The sequence below is a fragment of the Rhinichthys klamathensis genome, unplaced genomic scaffold (genome assembly GCF_029890125.1).
Source record: "Rhinichthys klamathensis goyatoka isolate OS25496 unplaced genomic scaffold, OSU_Roscu_1.1 h1tg000370l_1, whole genome shotgun sequence".
Classification (NCBI taxonomy): Eukaryota; Metazoa; Chordata; class Actinopteri; order Cypriniformes; family Leuciscidae; genus Rhinichthys; species Rhinichthys klamathensis.
Window position 1 is genome coordinate 514,674 of NW_026606878.1, and position 23,287 is coordinate 537,960.

At 37.0% G+C, this 23,287-nt stretch overlaps 3 protein-coding genes across 3 annotated transcripts; 2 read left to right on the forward strand and 1 right to left on the reverse strand.

The window, feature by feature from the left end:
* The first annotated feature begins 4,451 nt into the window (after positions 1–4,451).
* On the forward strand, positions 4,452–10,562 carry si:dkey-14d8.21 (deleted in malignant brain tumors 1 protein). Its single transcript, XM_056233515.1, has 9 exons — positions 4,452–4,828; positions 5,222–5,530; positions 6,820–7,128; positions 7,224–7,529; positions 8,411–8,716; positions 9,516–9,821; positions 10,074–10,159; positions 10,250–10,351; positions 10,452–10,562. The coding sequence occupies exons 1-8, from the start codon at positions 4,528–4,530 to the stop codon at positions 10,346–10,348; spliced, it is 2,022 nt and encodes a 673-aa protein (XP_056089490.1). The 5' UTR covers positions 4,452–4,527; the 3' UTR covers positions 10,349–10,351; positions 10,452–10,562.
* Positions 10,563–10,896: 334 nt separating this feature from the next.
* On the reverse strand, positions 10,897–14,074 carry LOC130069578 (deleted in malignant brain tumors 1 protein-like). Its single transcript, XM_056233519.1, has 7 exons — positions 13,964–14,074; positions 13,379–13,714; positions 12,991–13,299; positions 12,042–12,341; positions 11,482–11,576; positions 11,313–11,406; positions 10,897–11,225 (listed from the first exon to the last, which is right to left on the reverse strand). Exons 1-7 carry the CDS (start codon positions 13,995–13,997, stop codon positions 11,215–11,217), a joined length of 1,179 nt encoding a protein of 392 aa, XP_056089494.1. The 5' UTR covers positions 13,998–14,074; the 3' UTR covers positions 10,897–11,214.
* Positions 14,075–15,705: 1,631 nt separating this feature from the next.
* LOC130069524 (deleted in malignant brain tumors 1 protein-like) lies at positions 15,706–21,420 on the forward strand. The gene is made up of 9 exons (XM_056233421.1): positions 15,706–15,739; positions 15,869–16,201; positions 16,282–16,590; positions 19,043–19,359; positions 19,864–19,870; positions 19,956–20,261; positions 20,503–20,742; positions 21,046–21,194; positions 21,415–21,420. The coding sequence occupies exons 1-9, from the start codon at positions 15,706–15,708 to the stop codon at positions 21,418–21,420; spliced, it is 1,701 nt and encodes a 566-aa protein (XP_056089396.1).
* The last annotated feature ends 1,867 nt before the right edge of the window (positions 21,421–23,287 follow it).

A 23,287-nucleotide genomic window follows, 5' to 3' on the forward strand; every position in this document is an offset into this window, starting at 1 on the left:
GATTCGAGCTTTGTGACATGGTGCATTATCCTGCTGGAAGTAGCCATCAGAGGATGGGTACATGGTGGCCATAAAGGGATGGACATGGTCAGAAACAATGCTCAGGTAGGCCGTGGCATTTGAAAAATGCCCAATTGCCACTAAGGGGCCTAAAGTGTGCCAAGAAAACATCCCCCACACCATTACACCACGACCACCAGCCTGCACAGTGGTAACAAGGCATGATGGATCCATGTTCTCATTCTGTTTACGCCAAATTCTGACTCTACCATCTGAATATCTCAACAGAAATCGAGACTCATCAGACCAGGCAACATTTTTCCAGTCTTCAACTGTCCAATTTTGGTGAGCTCTTGCAAATTGTAGCCTCTTTTTCCTATTTGTAGTGGAGATGAGTGGTACCCGGTGGGGTCTTCTGCTGTTGTAGCCCATCCGCCTCAAGGTTGTGCGTGTTGTGGCTTCACAAATGCTTTGCTGCATACCTCGGTTGTAACGAGTGGTTATTTCAGTCAAAGTTGCCCTTCTATCAGCTTGAATCAGTCGGCCCATTCTCCTCTGACCTCTAGCATCAACAAGACATTTTCACCCACAGGACTGCCGCATACTGGATGTTTTTCCCTTTTCACACCATTCTTTGTAAACCCTAGAAATGGTTGTGGGTGAAAATCCCAGTAACTGAGCAGATTGTGAAATACTCAGACCGGCCCGTCTGGCACCAACAACCATGCCACGCTCAAAATTGCTTAAATCACCGTTCTTCCCCATTCTGACATTCAGTTTGGAGTTCAGGAGATTGTCTTGACCAGGACCACACCCCTAAATGCATTGAAGCAACTGCCATGTGATTGGTTGTGTTATGTCTGTAAATACGACTCGTACTTGAGCTTACTTGGCTTCTTTATTGTTCTTGTTCACATCACCGAACAGTGTGTCAAAAAATATTCAAACCTTTACGTCACTTCCGTTCCCCAACCCTTAAAGAAACAAGCATTCGTTCTATCTTATAAATGTAACAAACATCAGATTATCATACTAACTAAGCATGCAACAGGTTGATTAGATAATCGCATTAATGAGAAATTGAACAGGTGTTCCTAATAATCCTTTAGGTGAGTGTACATATTGTTACATACATACATGTTACTTCGATGTTACTTGAACAATGATGCCCTTATGCAAACCTCTGTGAGTTGAATTTGAATGTTTATGAGTGGAGTTGTTACAAGCAGTCTTACTCTTCTCCCATTTGGCCTTTGTCAGTGCTTTATGTACAATGCAAGAAAAAGCTAAACCAAGACAAATGTATGTGTCAGGCAGAGATTTGCATTGGTTTGCCTTGAAAACTATACAAGGGAACAACTGTGCAAAATACTGAGGAAAAATATGACAATGAAAATGACATTAAAGTTGTTGAAGGCCATTTGAAGCACAGCACATTGTGAGGCATTTAAAGAACAAGCAGAAACGGTATCTGTATCTGGATTCTGATGATTCATTACAGATGGGAGGAAAAAATATTTTTCCAAAATTTTGCAATTTCTCATAAAACTTTTGCGTTTCCCTGAGAAACTTTGTTTCCTCGCAATAATTTTGCGTTCACCCGAGAAACTTTACGTTCGCTTGCAAAGCATTTGAAAGCGAACGCATAGGGAGAACCCAAACATTTAGCGAGAGAACTCAAAAGCATTGACATACTGTACATTTTTCCTATCTTATTATTATTATTTTTTTGCATAACCATGTCCCTTTAGGAGCTCCGCAGTTTATATATTACAGTTTTTTTTTGCCTCTTTTTTTTCATAAAACTTTACACACAAATCCAAGAATAGCACACACAAAATGCCTCACGTCTCTTGCAAAATGAATCATTGCATTCAAAATATTACAAACACATCTCAAAAGCAAATATTTGTCTTACGTTGCAAACACCTTTGCCATAATATTATATTTTGGATATCATATACACAGTTATTCAAAACCTAAAGCCTTTCTTTCATGAGCTCCTATGTACATTTCTGTACAAGGTTGAATGTAATTGGCAGAGAGATCTTGAAAAATTGATGGTAAACACGAAAGCAAGTTTGAAACCAAACCATTTTTTTTTTTTGCTGTAAGCATTTGTGGTTGTGAAAACATTATTACACAGTCCGAAAAACCCATAACTTGACCTTTGGCCTATTTATAGTCCTATTCTAAAACCATGATTGGTTGGTGTTTAGCAAAAGCAATGAGTGTTTGCACATGGGAGGAGGTAGGTGTGTGTGAGGCATGGATGAATTACTGTGGCATTTTGATAGGTTTTGTTTAAAAAAGGAAATCAAGATACTTCCTGTTACATTATTGTGTGATACAATTGTGTGTTGTGGTTTCCAAAATGTGTTTTATGAAATTGAAAATTGAGTCGAAGGCAGAGAATTAGTGTATGGTTTTGCAGATTTGGTGTGTGATTCTGGTGTTTCTAGTGTCAGGTTTCAGAAAACGTGTGACAAGTAAGGATTTTGTGTTTAAACAGTTGAACAAAACTGTAATATTAAAATGGGTGTAATATTTAAGTGTCTTTTACCCTGAATGTCCAGATTTAGTTCCGTTATGTAAGAAAACACGTTTTAAAACATTGGCTTAACATTTGTTCATTTAGTCACTGTTGGAAACCCATATAGCAACCCAGCTGGCATTTTAACGTCGAGTCACTGTTGAATCAACGTCAGGTGCCAGTGTTGGATAACCGTTGAATTTTGATTAGATTTTGCAAATCAGATTGCAAATTGGATTTTGGAACAACGTTATTTTTCTACTGATATATTTCAACAAAATGTTTAAAAGTCATGGTTGTAAAAATAATGTTGATTTGACGTACAACTCAATTTTTTTTTATATTTCTATGTTGAATCCATAGTGAGTCAACAACACAACTTCAACTATTTGGTGTTCAACGTTGTTTTAATGTTGAACTAATGTTTTTTCATAAATTGACATTATTTCAACCACATTTAAACGTTTAATGTCAGTCGAATGCCAGCTGGGAAATGCTTTCACATGTATGTTTCCAGCCTCAAGTTTTTTTTAAAGATGCTTATTTGCATATTCTTGTAACACCAGGGAGCACGTTTGCAAGCTATTCTTTGCTCTTCTTGGCCTATTTGAATAGTTAAATCAAGATTTGATTGCCAAATGTGGCTGTCGTGCTCATAAGACGCGTGGCAAGAAATTATCGGAACCAATGATATAAAACAATGCGTTTTAGCATTTTTTTAATTCCCTGTTGTTTACTCTGTTGCATTAGACATTGCTTAAATGTATACATGTTCATTGGTTGGAGTAGTTTGTAATATGTAAAATTAAAATCACTTTTGCACCCCCCTTCACATACTTAAATGAACATGCTTTCCTCAGAGTCGTCCACCGGCAACATCACTCTAAAAAATACTGGGTTGTTTTAACCCAGCTTTGGGTCAAATATGGACAAACCCAAATGTTGGGTTAAAAATGTCATTTAAAAATGTAACCCAATGGTTAGGTTTGTCCATATTTGACCCAAAGTTTGGTTGAAACAACCCATGATTTTTAGAGTGATGGAGATTCGTTGCTTTCTGGCAGTGTGCGTGTTATTTTGAGTATATTTGTTTCTTGTACTGTCGTCTGTGAAGGAGGGGCTCAAGTGGGTTCATGCTGCTTTCTGTTCACAAAGCTCTCTTACACCCCTAAACAGACGTTCAGTCATCCTCTGAGCACCAGACGAGTGACATCCAAAGGTTTGTACGCCTTACTTATTTTCTTTTTGTTTATTTGTAGTGATCTTTTGTTCATTAATGTTAAAACATAATTTTTTCAAGCTCCGTTTTGTGGGACTGTCAGTTTGTTGTTGAATGACTTTGGTGTCACCATGATATTTAAAAATAACCCCATGATTTTTAGGTCTCTTTTTTTAACATGAAAGGGCATATATTGTGAGCAATCATTGAATATAATTTTTTATAATTTAATAATTAAATTAAATTAATATTTAATATGATATACTACTGTAGTTGTAAGAAATTTGAATTTACCTATTGTCTGAAACATTTTTTGTCTTGTTTATTTGGTAATTGTTTAAAAAAAAATCTGAAAAGATAAAATGATCAACCATAAACATCCCATTTTCATTCAATCCAAGTGTGGCGCAAATATTCAGAATTTTTATAAAAATCTGCTGAGCATTTTGCTGAAGATAAATCACATTTTAACTCATTGTTGAGCAATACTAAATTATCAAGGTCCTTTTGCTAAAGTGGTTTTCAGTTACTGCTGCTTATTGGTACAATAACTTTTGTCTCTTTTCAGTCACTATGCTGTACTTTCTGAGCTTCATTTTGCTTCTGGGTGAGACACACATATATGCATGCAAATCCTTTAATAATAAAATTCCTATTCAATAAATAATACACATTGTGTATGTGACTCCCCTAAACTTTTTGTATTTTTCAAACAGACTATGTAGAAAATGCAGCCGTCAGTACATCCAGTTTAACCAGTACAACTAATGACGCTATGGTGAGGTTGGTAAATGGTGTTAAGGGCTGTTCTGGAAGGGTTGAGATTTACAGTGACGACTGGGGCACCATTTGTTACGAAGGACTGGATGAAGTCGAAGCCCAAATGATCTGCATGGAAGCAGGTTGTGGTCCTCTCCTATCCATACACTCTGGTGATTTGTTTGGCAAGGGTACGGGACCACTACTCACAGACGACCTGAACTGTTTTGGGAATGAGAGCTCGGTGCTCGACTGCGATTGGGATAACCACACCGATGCGTGTGACCACATGAAAGACGCTGGAGTTGTCTGTGACTGTAGGTTACATTCACGTTATTGTCTAAATCATATATCATTCCAACACTCCTAAAAAATTAAGGTTCCAAAAGGGAGATTTCAAAGCAATGCAAAAGGAGAACCATTTTGGGTCCCCTTAAAAAGCTTTCATGTGAAGAATATATTTTAATAATTCAAAGAACCTTTTTTTTCATTATTAAAGATTAAAGAACATTTAGTGCAATGGAAAGGTTCAATGGATGTTAAGGTTCCATTGATGCCAATAAAGAACCCATTTTCCAATATTAAGGAACATTTTGTGCATCGGAAAGGTTCCATGGATGTTAAAGGTCATGGAATCATCAATGCCAACAAAGAACCTTTATTTTTAAGAGTGAAAGAACTTGCATAACATTTCATTTTCACTTCCACAGCCACCATAAAGTTTCGAAATGGCAGTGGCATGTGTTCAGGGAGAGTGGAGATTTTCCATAACAGAGAGTGGGGAACGGTCTGTGACACCAACTGGGATCTCATGGACGCATTGGTGGCCTGCACAGAACGTGGCTGTGGAAATCCAGTGGCTTTATACTACAATGCTTTTTTCTATCAGGGATCGGGTAAAGTATGGATGGATGGCATCACCTGCAGGGGCCGAGAGACTTCACTGAAAGATTGTGTGTTTAGCGGTTGGGGAGTGAGCAACTGTACACATGCGGATGATGCTGGACTCACCTGTTTAGGTAGGTACGCCCACACTGTAAAAAAATCCCGTTGTTTTTACGGAAAAAAACTGGCAGCTGTGGTTACCAGAACTTTACCGTCAAAAATACGGAATCAACGTTTTTGGTTTTACAGACTTAACTTAAAATTTACAGTAATAACCCGTAATTCATTATCTAATATAATGATAATTTACCAACCTATTGAAGTATTAATATCTGATTTGTACCATTGTAATACACTGACAACCAAAAACCAGTCACATGATAAATCAAAGCTAAGAAAACTAAGAAGAAACATTGTTATTTCAACAAAAATAAATCAAATGTGAAGTGTCATGCAGGGAATTGTGGGAATGTCAATTTACGTTTTTTCACAGTAAATTATAGAATGAGTTGTTCTTTTCACTTTCAAAAACTGTAAATTTAACGGTATTTTACAGTAAAATTACATTAAATGTACCGTTAGATCTATCATAATTATTGACCGTATATAGTAAGGAAACTTTCTGTTAACCAATTAACAGTTTTTTACTGTAGCATTTTTACAGTCTTTTACCGTTAAAATCACGATCATTTTTTACAGTGCACTTGAATATGAAATTAAAGCCAAAAAATACACTTTATGATTACATGCGCTAATTTTTGTCAATCCAAGGCTACGTTTACACTTGTCAGTTTTTGGGATTGACAAACGCATTTACTTACAGGTGTGAGTCTCGAAATGTCCTGTTCACACAAATAATGGTTTTATTATCAAAGTTCGGGAGGAGCACATTTAGATAATTAACCTAATTAACATGGGAGGAGCACATTCAATTAATCAACTAACGAGATAAGAGCATACCCATGAACCGTGGGGAAAATTTAACGTTGATGTCCCTGCAATAACAAACTATGCCACGAACTTCAAATACTTTTGAAAATGTTTGCCTTGACCTCTTTAGGTATAGGTTAGGGTTAGCTGACAAATTCTGACAAATAGAGCAGTTCGAAGAACATAAATAAACAATTCGTAAGCAACGATCTCATAAAAAGAATCTGGTAAACATGTGCTTAAGGTATCTTTGAATCCGATATAGAAGATCATATTCAAGCGTTTACATGCTAAGTTATTTCCTATTGATCAGATTATTTCAGGTATTCACCACCCCAATCGAAATATCATTCCGATCGAGCTCATTTGGATCAAATGAAGTGTTTACATGAAGGCTTTTCAATCTCATTTCTAACAGATTTTTTGAGTACATGTAAACATATACATGCTGGTAGTCATTTTTCTCACAAACGTCCTCCTTTCTCTTCTTTAGAGGTTAGGCTTGTAGATGGAGAAAACTCTTGCTCCGGCAGGGTGGAGGTCCTCTATGATGATCATGGGTGGGGAACGGTTAGCGATTACGGCTGGAATCTGTTGGGTGGAGATGTGATCTGCAAACAGGTCGCTTGTGGGAGTGTGCTGAGTCTCACGAGTGGATCTTTTTTTAAGAAGGGTTCAGGTAGTATATGGATGTATAATACCAAGTGTGCTGGGAATGAACCCTCTCTGAAAAACTGTATTTCAGGGATAAACACAAATAAACAGATTACACACAACAATGATGCAGGAGTTGTCTGCAGAGGTAAGTGCGAACGACAAACTCTGGGAACTACAATTATTACGTCAAGATTGCATGTTAAATGCATTGTGAATTCATCTGAATTATTCTCCTTTCAGAGGTCAAACTGGTAAACGGCCGACAAATTTGTTATGGCACTGTACAGGTTCATTATAATGGAGATTGGGGCACAGTTTGTCACAACAATTGGGACCCACTGGATGGTCTTGTGCTGTGTCGAGAGCTTGGCTGTGGTCCTCTTATACAGACATACCCTGGAGCTTATTTCGGGATCGGTTCAGGTAACATATCGATGGATAGTTTACAGTGTAGCGGGAGTGAGTCCTCACTGAAGGAGTGCAGATTCTCTGGCTCGGTAAACAGCCTCTGTACACATTCTCAGGATGCAGGAGTCGCCTGCGGAGGTAAATTAAAACAAGAAGAGGTTTGAATTGAACAAATGTGCTTATATATACTTTATTTATTATTGCAAGAAAAGAATAGAGCCATGTTGAAAATTGCACATTTCAGCGCTAGTTGTCACTCTTTTCCCTCTCAGCGTGGGTTTGATTCTGACAGTCAGTCTCTGAATAGACTCTAAACTTTAGTCTTGACTAAAAGCTTATGGACATTTCCACTGCTACGGACCCTTTTCACATTTCTGTGGTTCTCAGAAGAAGAAGTCATCATAGTTGGGTAAAATTCTATATTGGTGAATGGAAATTACAACAAATATATTTTTTGCATTCCCATTTGCTATAATAGCAAATAATTGACAATTTCTCTGACTTTCTAAAAGAGGATAAAAATGTATTATGTTGGTCAGAAAAGAGAAATGTCGCTGAAACCATTTTACTTGTATTTAATGCCAAGTTAGTAAAACGGTTATAAAGGTACATTATACAAAAAAAAATATATATATATATAAAAAAAAACTTCCACTTTTGCTAGATGTACAGTGTTAATAACCCTGTAAACACATCATCACAGTGAAAAGGGTCCTTTATCCAGGAAAAAATAGTTAATTTTACTTGTTGACCTTTTGTGCCACAAAAGCTGTTCACAATGGGAACCTAACATTGTAGTCTATTTCATTTTTTAACCAATTTTAACAAATAAAGCAAACATGAAAAATGTGTTTTGGCCAACAAATTCAAATTATTATTATTTTATTAAATAATTAATAAATTGTACATATTACACGTGACAACCAGCTCTGACCTGAAATGTATAAAAGATAATAGTAAACAGTATACAGTTGTTATATGTATATTGTCTGAGATATGTACTTACTCTTGTCTCTCAGAAGTGAGATTGGTAAATGGAGGCAGCAGTTGTTCTGGAAGGGTGGAGGTTCTTATAAACAATCAGTGGGGAACTGTTTGTGGAGAAATATGGGGTATGAATCACGCTCAAGTTGTCTGTAGAGAGCTGGGCTGTGGAAGTCCGGTAGAGGTAAAGACAAATGGTTATTTCGGAAGTGGTATAGGACCAATATGGATGGATGATGTGAGATGTTCAGGCAGAGAGGCCTCAGTGAAGCACTGTCCATCAAGACAATGGGGAGTACACAGCTGTGTGCACGCACAGGATGCAGGTGTCATCTGCCGAGGTAAACTAGATGTCTAAGAACTTTCTGACTGCATTTTCTTACATTTTTTTATTTATTTTATTTTTTATACATGTATATGTATAGTCATCATCACAGTTGGATAAACTTCAATAGTGGTGAACAAAAACTGTCAAATTTGCCGTAACACCCTCAACCGTTGTATTAGAAACACTCACACAGCAGCATTAACTAGTTTTCCATAATTTAATGCTAAGGTAATTAAACGCAAAGTATAGTGTTATAAATGTACATGGATTTTTTTTTTTTTTTTTACAACTGGAAATGCATCATCACAGTCTGTGAAAAGACTTATCACTACTTTATTACTTTAATTAAGGGTCTATTTACTCTGACAACTGTTCGAAAATCACAATTGCAACTGGATCTTGGGTGAAATGCAAGATTACTTATAGCCAACATGTGTAACGGGGGCCATCAAAATAAAGTATTACCGAAAAACTGTATCAAATTATGTTACAAATACAGGTAACACGTATTTTAAGGTGACTATGTTACAGTGCAATTATATATTTAAGTACTGAGCAATAATACTTTACCTCAGCATATTGTTTTAGGATGACATAACTTGATTTCGAGATAAGATGAGGAAGTCATTACTTTAGAGTTAAGATTAGGGTGTGTGGTAATTTATAGTAATTACTATAGTAACTATGTGAAATAAAGTGTTACTCAAATGCATTCAATTATCAGGGTCAGATGGACATATCATGTATTTTTACACCGCAATTATTAATGTAAACACAGAGGCAGATCAGGAACTCTTCTGACTTCTTTCTAGAGGTGAAGTTGGTGAATGGGAACAACCCCTGTCAGGGCACAGTGCAGGTGTTTCATGATGGCCAGTGGGGAACAGTGTGCCACAACAGCTGGGATATCGCAGATGGTTTAGTACTATGTAGAGAGCTGGGCTGTGGTGGAAAGGCAGAGCCCTTGACAAATGCCCATTTTGGGGCCGGCGCGGGGCCGATATGGATGGATTCCCTCAGATGCAGAGGAGACGAGTCAAACCTCAGGAACTGCCGATTTGGTGGGTGGGGAAACCATCAATGCATTCATGCATATGATGCAGGAATCATCTGCAAAGGTGGGTCCATGACCAAACCAGAATCTGTTCTCTGCATTTGCAAATATTAACCAAGAAAATGTATTTCTAAATTAAACATAAAATGATTAACTTAAACCATATGACATCATGCAAAAAAATACAACAACAACTGTAATAACATGAAATAACAACAAATATAAAACCAAATTCTTAAAAGAAATGCATCTTGTTATCTTGGGGAATGGGCATAATATTTTATTACCATATTAAGATCTGCTATCTTCTTTACAGAGATTAGAAATGTGCTCAGGATAAAGGTGAACGCTGACTCTGTTAATCCCAACGAGCCTTCACACATGACAAAACTACTGGACAAAGTAATGAATTTTCCTAATTCAATTAGCTTTTTTTCACTTTTCTATTGTTGCCATTGAGAGTCTGTGGTCTCATTCATCTGAATTGTACAGATTAAAAATGAGGTCAAAAAGAATGGAAATTTCTCTGTCAAGTGGAGAACTCAGTCGAATGGGAAAGTGTTTCAGGAACAGAAATTATTTGATCCCTGACAGGTTTGTAAACTCCTTCTGAATGGGCTCATTTTAAAGATTTTAAAGAATATATCATTTTTATTCAAATAGTTACAGGTTTTTGTATCTGTTATTTCCACAGGAGCCGCATGAGAAATTACCTTTCATGACCAATTCAAGAGAACGGCAGTTCTGGCAGAATCATCCAGACGATGAAGACATTTTAGAAGTGTTTGTATACTGAAAAGGGTTTAATAAAATAAAGGATAATATAAAGAACATCATTGTTTAGGTTGCAGCAGGTCAAAGTCGGTGAAGGTTTGTCATCATTTTGAAGGCCATTGTCATTGGTTGGAGGTGAAAGGAAAATAAAAATGTAAAACTTTGATTTTCTTTACAAGTTCACATGTTTATTTGATTTCTGATGCAATATATTTTAATACAACATAACCTCCTAAAATATTTAAATTCTGTAAGATAATTTTCTTAAATATGTATTAATCTCATTACATACATTTATCTTGAGTAAAGCCGATTAATCGTGTCACAGAAAGTACAATTCTTGTAAATAAATGTAAAAATCTACTTTATTTCACTTTGGTCTCTCTCTGACACCAGGAAGCACCCGTACATTATATACACATTTCATTTCCACATATATAATATTCATTATTCTAATGTTTAAAAGAGCTGTAAATATAAGGCATCTCTTTCATGAGGCATTTCGTTCTCAGGCAAATTATGTGGGAAGGTCTGATTTGATTGACTAGCTCTTAGTGTTACTTGAGCCCCACCTAGAACGTTTTTTGATGACTTTTGATTATAAGACAGTGAAGCAACAGAGAAAATAGCATTACTTTATCATAATTAGGGTTAGAGTCTGTGTTTTCGTGCTTTTCTGTCATTCAAAAAGGACCTGTGAATATAACAGGTTTATAATTAAAATATCAATTATATAATATTACAGAAATATAAGTAGTACAACACCATTCAGTTTACAAACCTGTGGCTGTTTTCTGTTTGTGAAATACCTGCTCATCAGGCTGTGTTCTCCAGTTCACACTATACTTCCCTGTAATTTGTACCACTTTCCTTATCTGTGAAATTCAGGGAAATCTTAGTAAGAAAACACTCAAGTTACACATAACACTTATTAAGCACATGAACCTCACCTTGTCCAAAAGATCCTTCTTGATTTGTGGGTCATTGACATTGACTTCAATCTTGGTCTTCACCATAATCCTCACCACAACTCGTCTCACAGTTTCTGTGAAGTAAAACATTGACGGGGGCTTTAAAAGATGAACGGTATGTCATTATGGCATCTTTTCATTGCATTTGCCAGGAAAACACAAGAGAATGACCTAATTCTTAAAGTCGGCAAATAGTCTTTTCTTCCCTATATTGTGACAAATATCTGAGTGAAATGGCTTCTCAAACAAGAGAAAATATGGAGCAGCACCTCATTTTGTCAAATGGGAATTGATTGTATGGTTCTGGTTTGCTATTGGTCGATCTTATGAGTGACAGGTTGTCCCGCCCTCACACCAGTAAACACATTACCAGAGAATTTTGAGGGCACATTAAAAAAATTAATAATAACGATGTGCACTGATAAACTATTTATAATAGATTCTGCGATATTCAGTAAAAATGAGGAATTCCATTTTGATTTCATGGTGACTTTAAGCTATACATCGTTTGAGGAAGTTCACATGTAAGATGATCTTACTTTGGCAAGAAACTCCCGCATGAAGCGTATTCAAACAACTGCTCACACCCCATCCAGTAAAAGGACAGTCCCTCACAGTCCGCTCATTTCCAGTACAGGTCACATTATTCATCCATATTTTCCCGACTGAGGGACCCACATACGCCTTTGGCTCTGCAATTTCTCCACAGTCCAGCTCTTGACACAACACTGTAGCATCTTCTACATCCCAACCAGAGTAACACACTGCGCCCCACTGCTCACGATGCCGAATCTGAACTCTTCCTTCACATGCACTGAAACCATTCACCAGCTTCACATCTGTTGAAAGAAAGGTTTTACACATAAACCCTTGCACTCTTATAGAATGCACCAATTTATTTTTTTAAAGGTCAAAACCTCTTTGTAAATGCAATTTATTATCCAAGAATTGCTGAGTTTTGTTTAACATAGAGCTTTTACATAAAATACTAAATGTACATGTTACAAAAGACATAATGCAATAATTCTGTCACTGTTTGTGTGATCTCTGTACAACCATTTACAGAAATAATTTTGAATTTGCATCCATGTAAATCTGAGTTTTTTGCTTAAAGTTCATTGACTTCAAAGAATATTTCACCATGCAGTAAAAATTACAATTCTGCTAGTTGAGCTACATCTGGCATGCAATGGTAACACTTTCCAATACGGTCCCATTAGTTAATATTAGCTAATGCAACTAATATTAACTAAAAATTTGCAATATATTTGTTACAGTAAAAATGTCTGCTGATTTTTTTTGGACCTTCTCCTTTTGGAGTTCCTTTAACTGCTGTTGGAAAAGTCTCATTTATGTTCAACATAAAAAAAACAACAGCATACTGTTTTAGGAGGACATTAAAGTCCTTACTCATGGAGTAAATAATGAGTAATGACATTACTGGCTTCAAAGCAAAATGAAAAATGTATTAGAGACCTTTTTACTCACTATTACAAGTGGCTCCAGCATCTTTTAAATGTTCACAGCTCTGTATTCCCCATCTTGTTGATGTACAGTTTATCAATGAGGCCTCAATCCCAGTACATTGTGCAGCACCCATCCATACAGGTCCTGATCCTTGTCCAAAATAAGCAGCACTATTTGCCTCTATCACATTCCCACAGTCCAATTCTTTACACACCACTGCAGCATCTGACAGATCCCAGCCATCATCACACACTGTTCCCCATGTTCCATTATAGAGAACCTCCACTCGTCCAGAACAGGAGTCAATGCCATTTACCAACCTAATAAAGGCTAACATAAAAAAGAGTAAAGGGATCTGAAATGTTTATCTTTATTCAGTAAATGCAATATTTACGTAGCTTTCATCCACCTTCACAGATGACTCCAGCGTCTTCATGATGTCCACAGTTGTGTATTCCCCATCCACTTGTCCTACAGTTCTTTAGTGAGGACTCAGTGCCAGCGCAATTTACATCATCCATCCATATCTGTCCTGATCCTTGTCCAAAATAAGCAACACTCTTTGCCTCTATCACATTCCCACAGCCCATCTCTCTACACACCACTGCAGCATCTGACAGATCCCAGCCATCATCACACACTGTTCCCCATGTTCCATTATAGAGAACCTCCACTCGTCCAGAACAAAAGCCGATACCATTCATCAACCTCAGAAAAGCTTCGACTGAAGGTCCATTTCCGAAATCTGGATGAATTATAAAATGCATCACACAAACCCATAACATACGTCTTAACAATCATTTAAATCTTTCAAGAGTACCCTGAAAAAAATGTGGTGTAGAAACAATTCACTTAGACGTTGCAATTTCACAATGAATTACATATAAACGTTTTGAAGTAGAAAGAATAGTTTTTTTTTGACAACTTAAAAAAAAATCGAATTATTTTAACTTTATACAGAGAGCGATGTTTATGTCTGCATGTTTCTTCATACCTAGCATGAGAATGAGCCACAAGGAATTTAACATTGTGCCTGAAAGAAATACAAAATTATTAATTTGACTGTTTTGCCTGATAAACAAGAAAAAGTCAACTTCAAGGTCTGTTCTATTGTTTAAAAGTAGTTTATGCCACAAAAACGTTTGCATAATCCATCATCATCACATTTATTTTTTAGGCAACAAACCTATTTTATTGTGCTTTGGTTTAGCATCTTAATAGCAGAATTCAATTTATAGCCAGTTGAATAATTTAGTAGCTATTACAAAAAAGATTAAGGGGAACCTGTTAAAATGTCAGACCTTTCGGAAGCGTCTTCGTCTCCGTGATGGTGTGAGATCAAGTTAAGGATGTTTCCAGGTGATTGTATTTGTATATGGAATCACCTGCCTTCTCGGCTCCTCCCTTAAGATGACATTACATGACAATGGTGAGCATAAGAAAGAAAGCTCTTACAACAGTCCATCTTTCAGAGTCACTGAGAACTATTAAATGCTCAGGAGGTGGTCGATTCAATTAGCCAGGAGTGAATTTCTCATTTGCAATACATAGCAGAAACATGCACTGTTGGATGTAAGAACATCATTTATGTTGTTTTACTTCAATGGAAATCCACTCAAACGTGTGGGAATTATTGGAATGCTCAAATATAAAAATATCTTGATGATATCATTTTGATGGGCCACTTTCATGGAATTTCCTTTAAAAAGACATGCAAAGCATATGAAAACAAAATGTCAACTTCTTGACAACTGGAACCCTAGATTTGTTTGTATTTCCATGGACACCCTGGTCAACCCATCCTACCAGAGAAGTTCATATGCATGAGACAAAGTACTGAACTGGAATAAGTTTACCTATTAGATGCAACAAAAACAGTTCCTTCACATTTCAGGAATGGAAAATTATCCCGTACACTTGAGTGTTAAAAACACGCTCACAAAGCAAGCCAAAAAAGTTCAGAGTCTGTAACTTACTAAACTCGTATTATATGTCCCTATAAACAAATTACATCCCACAGAGTTTTGCATATTCCTGTGTGAATTCCTAGATGTTTTGTTTATCGAATTTGGATACCAGTGTTATTTACTGGGTGAAGGAAAAAAATGTAATTTCATATTTATATGAATCTGTTTGGATGCCAGTGAGTCAGTACAACTGTCAAACGTCCACATCACTTTTCAAACAGACTAACTCAATCCTAGACGAAGAGGAAATCACAGACGACCATCTAACTAGGTACTACAATATTATCAGTGTTTTCTATGTACTTTTGCATTCATGTGATGGGCTGTTTCAAATATTATTTTAATAATATTTTTTGTCTTACATCTACACTGACAGTCTTGTGATGTTTTAGAGTAATTTTACATAATTATTGCCCATCGTATGAAATTCAAAAAAAAAAAGATTGGTAACACTATATTTTACAGTGTCTTTGTTACGTTACATGTGCTTGCTCCATTAATAACAATAAATTATGCATAATAAACTAACCCTAAACCCAACCCTAATCTTAACCCTATAGTAAGTACATGTTGTTAATTAATATTACTCAGTACTTAAATGTATAATTACACTGTAACAAGGAAACTTTAAAATAAAGTGTAACCAAAGATTTTTTATGTACATTATTATTATTGTTTAAAGTACTAGAAGATGCTTCTTTCATGCTTTCATTCATGCTGATATTTAAGAACCACATTATCTAATGTGAAATATATATTTACAGCCAATATGTTGTGGTCTGTGCAACTCTTTCTGCTTCTGGGTAAGGAGACCAATATACTGACATTAAAAACATAGCCTCATACGTTCTTCTGTCTGATGACCAATAATATTTTTTGAATTAAGAGCTTATAGAAAAATGTATCTGTCTCTGTGACTCTAACATGTACAGGCTGCACAACTGTCACTATTGGCAGTGAAATCAGACTGGTAAATGGCATTGACTCCTGTTCTGGACGAGTGGAGGTTCTCTATAATGGAACATGGGGAACAGTGTGTGATGATGGCTGGGATCTGTCAGATGCTGCAGTGGTGTGTAGAGAGATGGGATGTGGGAATGTGATAGAGGCAAAGAGTGTTGCTTATTTTGGACAAGGATCAGGACATATATGGATGGATGATGTAAACTGCACTGGCACTGAGTCCTCACTAAAGAACTGTAGGACAAGTGGATGGGGAATACACACCTGTGGACATTCTGAAGATGCTGGAGTCATCTGTGAAGGTGGATGAAAGCTACGTAAATATTGCATTTACTGAATAAAGATAAACATTTCTGAGCCCTTTACTCTTTTTTTATGTTAGCCTTTATTAGGTTGGTAAATGGCAGTGACTCCTGTTCTGGACGAGTGGAGGTTCTCTATAATGGAATATGGGGAACAGTGTGTGATGATGGCTGGGATCTGTCAGATGCTGCAGTGGTGTGTAGAGAGATGGGATGTGGGAATGTGATAGAAGCTAAAAGAGGTCCTTATTTTGGACAAGGATCAGGGCCAATATGGATGGATGATGTTCAATGTGCTGGGAATGAATCTACACTGAAAAACTGTTCATCAAGTGGATGGGGAGTAAACAACTGTAGCCATCAACAACATTCTGGAGTCATCTGCCAATGTGAGTCAAAATATTCAAAGAATTAAAAGTTGAAGTATGTAAGATATTTTTTTTATGTTAAAATACATTCTTCTAACCTAGTTTATTGTTCATTGACTAGTATGCCATTCATGGGTTTATCTCCCCCAAAAGGGTAAACATTGAGTCCCCTAGGCACCATCAAAACATTGAGAGCAGTCCGCTCAGGTCCGTCAGTAACTTTCTAGCTCTACCTATAGCGAGAGTTTGGGGTGTGTATACTGTAACAGGCTAAGGCAGAGGGTGGGACCGTGGCTGATGCGTTACATGGGAAAAGACATTCAGTTTCGGGTACAGGACCGCAAGTCAAATTTCGCTGCATTTAGACCTTCAAAGTTTAAACGGGTCATGAACACATCAAAGTGAACGGGGCATTGCGATGTTACTCGCTACATTGAACACTACAATGCACCCTGTATCAGCTTATACGGTTTACTTGGATGTGTCCGGTGTAGACAGCCTTAAACAGTTGTGGTGCTTCATGTCAAAAAATGCGCCCATTGGATGGGTTTATTATAAGAAAGACGCTCGCGTTCACTGTAGACAGAGTGTTAGCCTTCTCAATTGCTTACTCATGACATATAGCAACACAGCTAAAAGTAAATATGTTGAACCTTTTATTTAAAGTAGCCTATATTTACCTGTGGTGACATGAATTCACAAGAGCTGTGATTGTGATATTTGAGTTGGGGGAGGCGCAGCCTGTGAAAGGGGTGTTTGCTATGTTGTTTGATGGTTTATTTTTGTAATTCCACTAGGTACCTAGGTTCCACTAGTGTTTCTCCAAACTACATACTTTACCTTTAAATAATGTTTCATGTAAGCAATAGTACCGTAGAGAGGCTGTGCTGTATTGTGAATACAGTCGTGGCTGAAGGGGTCAAGCATGCACTCAGCTTCGTGTCGTGCCTAACAACGTCCTTCAGCCGTGACTGTAATCATAATACAGCCCACCTCAAGTTCATTATTACTTTTATTAAACGGTTAACACTCAATACAAATTTAGAAGCTGACCGAGTATGCATTAATATGTTACTTTTTTGAAGTCCATCCTTATAAAACTCATCTGATAGTAAACGGCAAGAGAATGAGCAGCTTTACTGTACATATCCATTTAGGCTACTAGGCTAGGCTAAGAACTCGCCTGCATTTATCAAGCTTAACGTAATGGGGTTCAAACATGAAGGACTGGAACTGGCTTTTGAATTTTGTCAGAATAATTTGGTGCCCAAGCAGTAGATTTGTCAGCGCCCTACTGACTCAGGAATTTTTATGAGTGAACAGTGGCCATTATTTCATATACTGTGCTGGAAAATATATTTGCATGTGCCCTTTGTATGCTTCAGTATTATTTGTTTGTTTGTTGATTCATTGTTATTCATCTGTCATTATTTTTTCAGCTGTTACTTACATCAGCAGCACCGGTACAACAGTCAGACCAGGGACAACCTCTGCTGGTAATGTAGTCTGATCCCTCTGGCTCATCCACTGCCAACCACACTCATGGCCGCATTAGTTATCATTTTTGTTGAAATTACATATTGTACACCATTGATTATAAAATCAAAAGAGGATTCTTTTGATACCAAGAAAGTGGGGATTTGATGACATTAAAGGGATACTCCACCCAAAAATGAAAATTCTGTCATAATTTACTCACCTTCAAGTTGTTGCAAACCTGTATGAGTTTCTTTCTTCTGCTGAACACAAAGAAAGATATTTTGAAGAACAATTGGAACCAAACAGTTGTTTGGCACCATTGACTTCCATAGTAGAAAAAAAAATACTATGGAAGTCAATGGTGCCAAAGTTCCAATCGTTGTTCAAAATATCTTCCTTTGTGTTCAGCAGAAGAAAGAAACTCATACAGGTTTGCAACAACTTGAGGGTGAGTAAATGATGACAGAATTTTCATTTTTGGGTGGAGTATCCCTTTAAAGCAATGATACATCATCTTTGGATATCAACATTGGAAGTTACTCTAACATAACTAAAGAATCATAACTAGTCATAACTAATAAAACATAGGGACATGCATAAAACACACGAGAAATACTATAAACGTTTGATAATGTTTGTGGGTATGAATGGGCTGTGGGAATGTGATAGAGTGATATTTTGGAACAACGTTATATTTCTACTGATATATTTCAACAAAATGTTTAAAGGTCATGGTTGTAAAAATAATGTTGATTTGACGTACAACTCAAATTGTTTTGATATTTCTATGTTGAATCCGTAGTGAGTCAACAACACAACTTCAACTATTTGGTGTTCAACATTGTTTTAACGTTGAATTAATGTTTTTTCATAAATTGACATTATTTCAACCACAGTTAAACGTTTAATGTCAGTCGAATGCCAGCTGGGACTGTACGTGGGAGTAAAAAACTAAAATTTACTTGTGTCTTTATATTATTTGTGTGTATAATAGCTGTAAGGTTGGTGAGTGGCAGTGACTCCTGTTCTGGACGAGTGGAGGTTCTCTATAATGGAACATGGGGAACAGTGTGTGATGATGGCTGGGATCTGTCAGATGCTGCAGTGGTGTGTAGAGAGATGGGCTGTGGGGATGTGATAGAGGCAAAGAGGGCTGCTTATTTTGGACAAGGATCAGGACAGATATGGATGGATGATGTAAACTGCGCTGGCACTGAGTCCTCACTAAAGAACTGTACGACAAGTGGATGGGGAATACACAACTGTGGACATCATGAAGACGCTGGAGTCATTTGCAATTGTGAGTTAAAAGCATTCATATTTTAAACACAAATTTAATATTGTACATTTTCTTTTTTTACATTTTAATTTTTTAAAAGGAATGAGAGCTAAATAAAAGGAATCATGATTAAAAGAAGGTCCTGTTCTTTTGAATGCTATATGTCGCAAATCTTTTTCAAATGAAAGAAGATACACAAATACCCCAGCTGGCATTTTAACGTCGAGTCACTGTTGAATCAACGTCAGGTGCCAGTGTTGGATAACCGTTGAATTTTGTTTAGATTTTGCAAATCAGATTGCAAATTGGATTTTGGAACAACATTATTTTTCTACTGATATATTTCAACAAAATGTTTAAAAGTCATGGTTGTAAAAATAATGTTGATTTGACGTAAAACTCAATTTTTTTTTATATTTCTATGTTGAATCCGTAGTGAGTCAACAACACAACTTCAACTATTTGGTGTTCAACGTTGTTTTAACGTTGAATTAATGTTTTTTCATAAATTGACATTATTTCAACCACATTTAAAGATTTCATGTTAGTCGAATGCCAGCTGGGACTGTACGTGGGAGTAAAAAACAAAAATGTACTTGTGTCTTTATATTATTTGTGTGTATAATAGCTGTAAGGTTGGTGAGTGGCAGTGACTTCTGTTCTGGACGAGTGGAGGTTTTCTACAACGGTCAGTGGGGAACAGTGTGTGATGATGGCTGGGATCTGTCAGATGCTGCAGTGGTGTGTAGAGAGATGGGCTGTGGGAATGTGATAGAGGCAAAGAGTGTTGCTCATTTTGGACAAGGATCAGGACAGATATGGATGGATGATGTAAACTGCACTGGCACTGAGTCCTCACTAAAGAACTGTACGACAAGTGGATGGGGAATACACACCTGTGGACATCATGAAGACGCTGGAGTCATTTGCAATTGTGAGTTAAAAGCATTCATATTTTGAAACACAAATTGAATATTGTACATTTTCTTTTTTTACATTTTAATTTTTTAAAGGAATGAGAGCTAAATAAAAGGAATCATGATTAAAAGAAGGTCCTGTTCTTTTGAATGCCATATGTCGCTGATCTTTTTCAAATGAAAGAAGATACACAAATGTACGTGGGAGTAAAAAACAAAAATTTACTTGTGTCTTTATATTATTTGTGTGTATAATAGCTGTAAGGTTGGTGAGTGGCAGTGACTCCTGTTCTGGACGAGTGGAGGTTCTCTATAATGGAACATGGGGAACAGTGTGTGATGATGGCTGGGATCTGTCAGATGCTGCAGTGGTGTGTAGAGAGATGGGCTGTGGGAATGTGATAGAGGCAAAGAGTGTTGCTTATTTTGGACAAGGATCAGGACAGATATGGATGGATGATGTAAACTGTGCTGGCACTGAGTCCTCACTAAAGAACTGTACGACAAGTGGATGGGGAATACACAACTGTGTGCATTCTAAAGATGCTGGAGTCATTTGCAATTGTGAGTTAAAAGCATTCATATTTTAAACACAAATTTAATATTGTACATTTTAATTTTTTACATTTTAATTTTTTAAAGGAATGAGAGCTAAATAAAAGGAATCATGATTAAAAGAAAGTCCTGTTCCTTTGAATGCTATGTTGCTGATCTTTTTCAAATGAAAGAAGATACACAAATACTGTTTTTGGGAGTAACAAAAATCTACTTGTGTCTTTATATTATTTGTGTGTATAATAGCTGTAAGGTTGGTGAGTGGCAGTGACTCTTGTTCTGGACGAGTGGAGGTTTTCTACAACGGTCAGTGGGGAACAGTGTGTGATGATGGCTGGGATCTGTCAGATGCTGCAGTGGTGTGTAGAGAGATGGGCTGTGGGAATGTGATAGAGGCAAAGAGTGTTGCTTATTTTGGACAAGGATCAGGACAGATATGGATGGATGATGTAAACTGCGCTGGCACTGAGTCCTCACTAAAGAACTGTAGGACAAGAGGATGGGGAATACACGACTGTCGACATCATGAAGATGCTGGAGTCATTTGCAATTGTGAGTTAAAAGCATTCATATTTTTAACACAAATTTAATATTGTACATTTTCTTTTTTTAAAGGAATGAGAGCTAAATAAAAGGAATCATGATTAAAAGAAAGTCCTGTTCTTTTGAATGCCATATGTCGCTGATCTTTTTCAAATGAAAGAAGATAAACAAATACTGTACGTGGGAGTAAAACACTAAAATGTACTTGTGTCTTTATATTATTTGTGTGTATAATAGCTGTAAGGTTGGTGAGTGGCAGTGACTTCTGTTCTGGACGAGTGGAGGTTCTCTATAACGGTCAATGGGGAACAGTGTGTGATGATGGCTGGGGTCTGTCAGATGCTGCAGTGGTGTGTAGAGAGATGGGATGTGGGAATGTGATAGAAGCTAAAAGAGGTCCTTATTTTGGACAAGGATCAGGGCCAATATGGATGGATGATGTTCAATGTGCTGGGAATGAATCTACACTGAAAAACTGTTCATCAAGTGGATGGGGAGTAAACAACTGTAGCCATCAACAACATTCTGGAGTCATCTGCCAATGTGAGTCAAAATATTCAAAGAATTAAAAGTTGAAGTATGTAAGATATTTTTTTACGTTAAAATACATTCTTCTAACCTAGTTTATTGTTCATTGACTAGTATGCCATTCATGGGTTTATCTCCCCCAAAAGGGTAAACATTGAGTCCCCTTGGCACCATCAAAACATTGAGAGCAGTCCGCTCAGGTCCGTCAGTAACTTTCTAGCTCTACCTATAGCGAGAGTTTGGGGTGTGTATACTGTAACAGGCAGAGGGTGGGACCGTGGCTGATGCGTTACATGGGAAAAGACATTCAGTTTCGGGTACAGGACCGCAAGTCGAATTTCGCTGCATTTAGACCTTCAAAGTTTAAACGGGTCATGAACACATCAAAGTGAACGGGGCATTGCGATGTTACTCGCTACATTGAACACTACAATGCACCCTGTATCAGCTTATACGGTTTACTTGGATGTGTCCGGTGTAGACAGCCTTAAACAGTTGTGGTGCTTCATGTCAAAAAATGCGCCCATTCGATTGGTTTATTATAAGAAAGACACTCGCGTTCACTGTAGACAGAGTGTTAGCCTTCTCAATTGCTTACTCATGACATATAGCAACACAGCTAAAAGTAAATATGTTGAACCTTTTATTTAAAGTAGCCTATATTTACCTGTGGTGACATGAATTCACAAGAGCTGTGATTGTGATATTTGAGTTGGGGGAGGCGCAACCTGTGAAAGGGGTGTTTGCTATGTTGTTTGATGGTTTATTTTTGTAATTCCACTAGGTACCTAGGTTCCACTAGTGTTTCTCCAAACTACATACTTTACCTTTAAATAACGTTTCATGTAAGCAATAGTACCGTAGAGAGGCTGTGCTGTATTGTGAATACAGTCGTGGCTGAAGGGGTCAAGCATGCACTCAGCTTCGTGTCGTGCCTAACAACGCCCTTCAGCCGTGACTGTAATCATAATACAGCCCACCTCAAGTTCCTTATTACTTTTATAAAACGGTTAACACTCAATACAAATTTAGAAGCTGACCGAGTATGCATTAATATGTTACTTTTTTGAAGTCCATCCTTATAAAACTCATCTGATAGTAAACGGCAAGAGAATGAGCAGCTTTACTGTACATATCCATTTAGGCTAGATAGCATTTATCATTTTTGTTGAAAGAACTCGCCTGCATTTATCAAGCTTAACGTAATGGGGTTCAAACATGAAGGACTGGAACTGGCTTTTGAATTTTGTCAGAATAATTTGGTGCCCAAGCAGTAGATCTATCAGCACCCTACTGACTCAGGAATTTTTATGAGTGAACAGTGGCCATTATTTCATATACTGTGCTGGAAAATATATTTGCATGTGCCCATTGTATGCTTCAGTATTATTTGTTTGTTTGTTGATTCATTGTTATT

Coding starts and splice junctions, on each gene's coding strand:
- si:dkey-14d8.21 (XM_056233515.1), top strand. CDS start 4,528: ATGGTGAGGTTGGTAAATGGTGTTAAGGGCTGTTCTGGAAGGGTTGAG. Junction 4,829..5,221: donor CGCTGGAGTTGTCTGTGACT/GTAGGTTACATT, acceptor TCACTTCCACAG/CCACCATAAAGTTTCGAAAT. Junction 9,822..10,073: donor TGCAGGAATCATCTGCAAAG/GTGGGTCCATGA, acceptor TCTTCTTTACAG/AGATTAGAAATGTGCTCAGG.
- LOC130069578 (XM_056233519.1), bottom strand. CDS start 13,997: ATGTTAAATTCCTTGTGGCTCATTCTCATGCTAG. Junction 13,715..13,963: donor GTGGCTCATTCTCATGCTAG/GTATGAAGAAAC, acceptor TAATTCATCCAG/ATTTCGGAAATGGACCTTCA. Junction 11,577..12,041: donor TGCGGGAGTTTCTTGCCAAA/GTAAGATCATCT, acceptor TTTACTTCACAG/AAACTGTGAGACGAGTTGTG.
- LOC130069524 (XM_056233421.1), top strand. CDS start 15,706: ATGTTGTGGTCTGTGCAACTCTTTCTGCTTCTGG. Junction 16,591..19,042: donor TTCTGGAGTCATCTGCCAAT/GTGAGTCAAAAT, acceptor TGTGTATAATAG/CTGTAAGGTTGGTGAGTGGC. Junction 20,262..20,502: donor CGCTGGAGTCATTTGCAATT/GTGAGTTAAAAG, acceptor TGTGTATAATAG/CTGTAAGGTTGGTGAGTGGC.